This window comes from Mercenaria mercenaria, chromosome 18 (assembly GCF_021730395.1).
Source record: "Mercenaria mercenaria strain notata chromosome 18, MADL_Memer_1, whole genome shotgun sequence".
In the NCBI taxonomy this organism is placed as follows: domain Eukaryota; kingdom Metazoa; phylum Mollusca; class Bivalvia; order Venerida; family Veneridae; genus Mercenaria; species Mercenaria mercenaria.
Window position 1 is genome coordinate 1,798,261 of NC_069378.1, and position 3,359 is coordinate 1,801,619.

At 36.6% G+C, this 3,359-nt stretch overlaps 1 protein-coding gene across 1 annotated transcript; it reads left to right on the forward strand.

Annotated features, from left to right (window-relative positions):
- Positions 1-1,451: 1,451 nt before the first annotated feature.
- Positions 1,452-3,359, forward strand: LOC128550790 (C-C chemokine receptor type 1-like). The gene has a single exon (XM_053530570.1). It carries the CDS (start codon positions 2,304-2,306, stop codon positions 3,345-3,347), a length of 1,044 nt encoding a protein of 347 aa, XP_053386545.1. The 5' UTR covers positions 1,452-2,303; the 3' UTR covers positions 3,348-3,359.

Consider the following 3,359-nt stretch of genomic DNA (forward strand, 5'->3'; position numbering starts at 1 on the left):
ATGGCTATCAATCTTTCCATTTCTTTTGTCAGTATTTGTATTCAATATGGTGTTAAAATCACCACCAATTATAAAATCTTCCTCTAAGTTTTGACTAATTTCTTTCTCAATAATCGTAAAAATATCAGCTTTATCCTCATTCGGCCCATATACATTCATAATATTAATTAGTATTTCGTTTACTAACAATAATCAATCGCCCTTCAAGTAATTCATGATATGTTAAAATATCTCCTGTAAAGTTACGATTAAAAAGGATTGCTACCCCTTCACTATTGCTTTTGTCCCCACTAAAAAAGGATTTTCCCTTCCATTCCCTTTTCCATTTTTCAGCTATAAGTGTAGATGAATGTGTTTCTTGTAATAAGCAGATAGAATATTTTTTAGATTCTAAATATTGAAACATTTGTTGCCTTTTCCTGAAATTTCCTAATCCTCTTACATTGATTGAGCAAATCCTAACCGTCTCGAAACTTAGTAGGTTTTTTTTTTTTTGATAATTAGACGTATGGACTTAGTAGCACTCATATTTTGTATAAGTAGCATGTATTATTTATGGGAGCCTACGGAGGTATGGTGTACCCAAAGGAGCAGTTTTATGCCCTGACTTTTGTTTTGCTATGGTGCTTACCATATGTTATATATTTTAGCTTCTTCCACCAGACGACTTTTACTTTTATAATACCCGAGGTTATTTTATCTTCACTCGCCTGGATGTGATTTTTCCAGCGCAGAGCTTTCGTCCCATGGTTGTGTTGTAACCCGCAAAGACGATGACTTTTGCTATCAACTGAAACAGCTCAGGGATGCAATCACCTACCATCATAGCGAGCCAAAACGGAGTCAACGTTTTCACGGTTTAGAGGGACTTTACTTGAAGATATGTTGTTTATTTTTTGTGCTACTTAAAGTTCGAAGTTAACGGAAACACCTGTGTCACATCATGTTAAAACGGAACTGTTAGTGTTAGGACTTTATATCTGTTAAAAGAGATTCTGAGCTCAGTTTTTTTTTGGTTCATGTTTTCTTACAATAAGTTTTTTTTTCACTTTTCATTTATTCATTGTAAATAATCATTTTCTGTAAATAAATTTGTAAATCTTGTAATGAGTGTTGATTTGTTCTGGTAGTTATTGTCCCCGGTACGTCCATCCTGTCACACTCAGCCATGTCTTCAAGCTTACACTTCTTGCCGCGGAAATATCTCTACATGTTTATGGCCTCAGCCATGTCTTCAAGCTTACACTTCTGGCCGCGGAAATGTTTTTTCATGTATATGACCTCACCCATTTCCTCAAGCTTAAACTTCTGGCCTCGGAAATGTTTCTACATGTATATTGCCTTTAAGCTTAAACTTCTGGCCGCGGAAATGTTTCTACATGTATACGGCCTTAGCCATGTCTTCAAGCTTAAACTTCTGGCCTCGGAAATGTTTCTACATGTATATGACCTTAGCCATGCCTTCAAGCTTAACCTTATGGTCGCGGAAATGTTTCTACATGTATATGACCTCAGCCATGTCTTCAAGCTTAAACTTCTGGCCTCGGAAATGTTTCTACATAAATATGACTTTAGCCATGCCTTCAAGCTTAAACTTATGGCCGCGGAAATGTTTCTACATGTATATGGCCTCAGCCATGCCTTCAAGCTTTAACCTCTGGCCGCGGAAATGTCTGTACATTTATATGCCTCAGCCATGTCTCCTGACTTAAAATATTAGCCTAGAAAATGTTTCCTCAACCATGCCTCCAGTTTAAACTGAGCACATCACATCGTACAGACATGGTTAAGCTAATTTTTCTGAGTTATGATTTACAAAAGGTTGATTTTCATTTCATGATGGGGTGACATCTAAAAATAAAGCAGAGATCTTTCGCGTTTTCTCTTATTCTTTTATCCTTTTAAACTCGATGACCTGAAATATAATAATCAATACAAGAAATGTTTTGCCTAATAAATGACTTTAATAAATGTACTTTATGTATTTCAGAAGATGCCATTAGCATCCGTTATGTAGATCGACAGTAGGAAGAAGATTCTGGGACACTTCTTCTACATTAGCGCATACATCTATATGTCAATGTGTAGCATTTTCAAAATGAGGACAAATTTCAATGGGTATTAAATTACTTATTAACTCCATCGACTACTAACCCAGCTAGTTTTATTTCGTTACTTACACAGTTATCAGCACCTGTGCGCGTGAATACATGTGTAGATTTAATAAAAAAAGAGCATTTTTTATAAAAGGAAAATGGCCTCCTTTTAATTCATTGACGTTTCCGTAAATAAACAGGACAAACATGTTGCACGAGGTTGCTTGGAGTATCTGGAGAGGATTCCCGCCTATATTGCTTGTTTTCGGAACAATTGGAAATCTAATGACAGTAATAGTTCTGATGCAACGCAAGAACCGTAACTCTAGTTTAGCAAAATATTTGTCTGCCCTTGCTGTAGCAGACTTAATCGTTCTGTGGATGGCTCTCCCAAGAAACTGGCTAAACAACGGATTTGATGTTGATTTAAGGCCATTTTCTGAGTTTGTATGCAAAGTACAGTTGTTTTTAGTATATTTTGGGTCTCAAAATTCTGCCTTGTTGGTTGTTTTGGTTACCGTAGAGCGTTTTCTGTGTGCTTGGTTACCTCTAAAAGTAAAACGAATATGTACGGCTCGAAATGCAAATATCGTTATAATAAGCGTGGCGACCTCTCTCACACTACTTAACTCGCATCTTCTCTTTGGTATGGGGCTTACAAAGGGTAACATTTGTTACCCCAGTAATGAAAGCTACGCTTATTTTCTCTTTAATATATGGTCATTGATATCACTATTTGGATTTTCCTTAACACCATTATTAGTGTTAGTTGTTTTGAATACAGCCATCATTGTCCAAATCTTGATGGTGCGACGGAAGTCTCAAACCCAGGTTGCTCCTGAGACAGTGACGCCAATAGCAATGGCAAGGAAAATAAAAAATCGTCAGATCACCGCAATGCTGATAACACTAAATATAGTTTTCATGGTATGTGTCACACCACTTTTGTGTTTCCTGATATTTTATACTGACTGGGTTCTGTCACACGAAACCAATCACAGTGATGGCGTTTTAGAGCTGGTTTGGTCAATTTTCAATGCTTTATTTTATACCAATAATGCAGTAAATTTTATCCTATATTTACTGAGCAGATCTGCGTTTAGGAAGGAGGCAAAGGACGTTTTGTTCCGAAGTCTTAATTCGTGCAAGGCGATATGTAAAAGGAAAGTGCATTCACGCGAAAACAATGTGACCATTCGTGGAGCAGAAGAAAATGTAGAGTTGCAAAACATTGGAGTGTTCGCTATATAAACGCACGATATA

Excerpts from the sequence above, each read along its gene's own strand:
- LOC128550790 (XM_053530570.1), top strand. The coding sequence starts at position 2,304 with ATGTTGCACGAGGTTGCTTGGAGTATCTGGAGAGGATTCCCGCCTATA.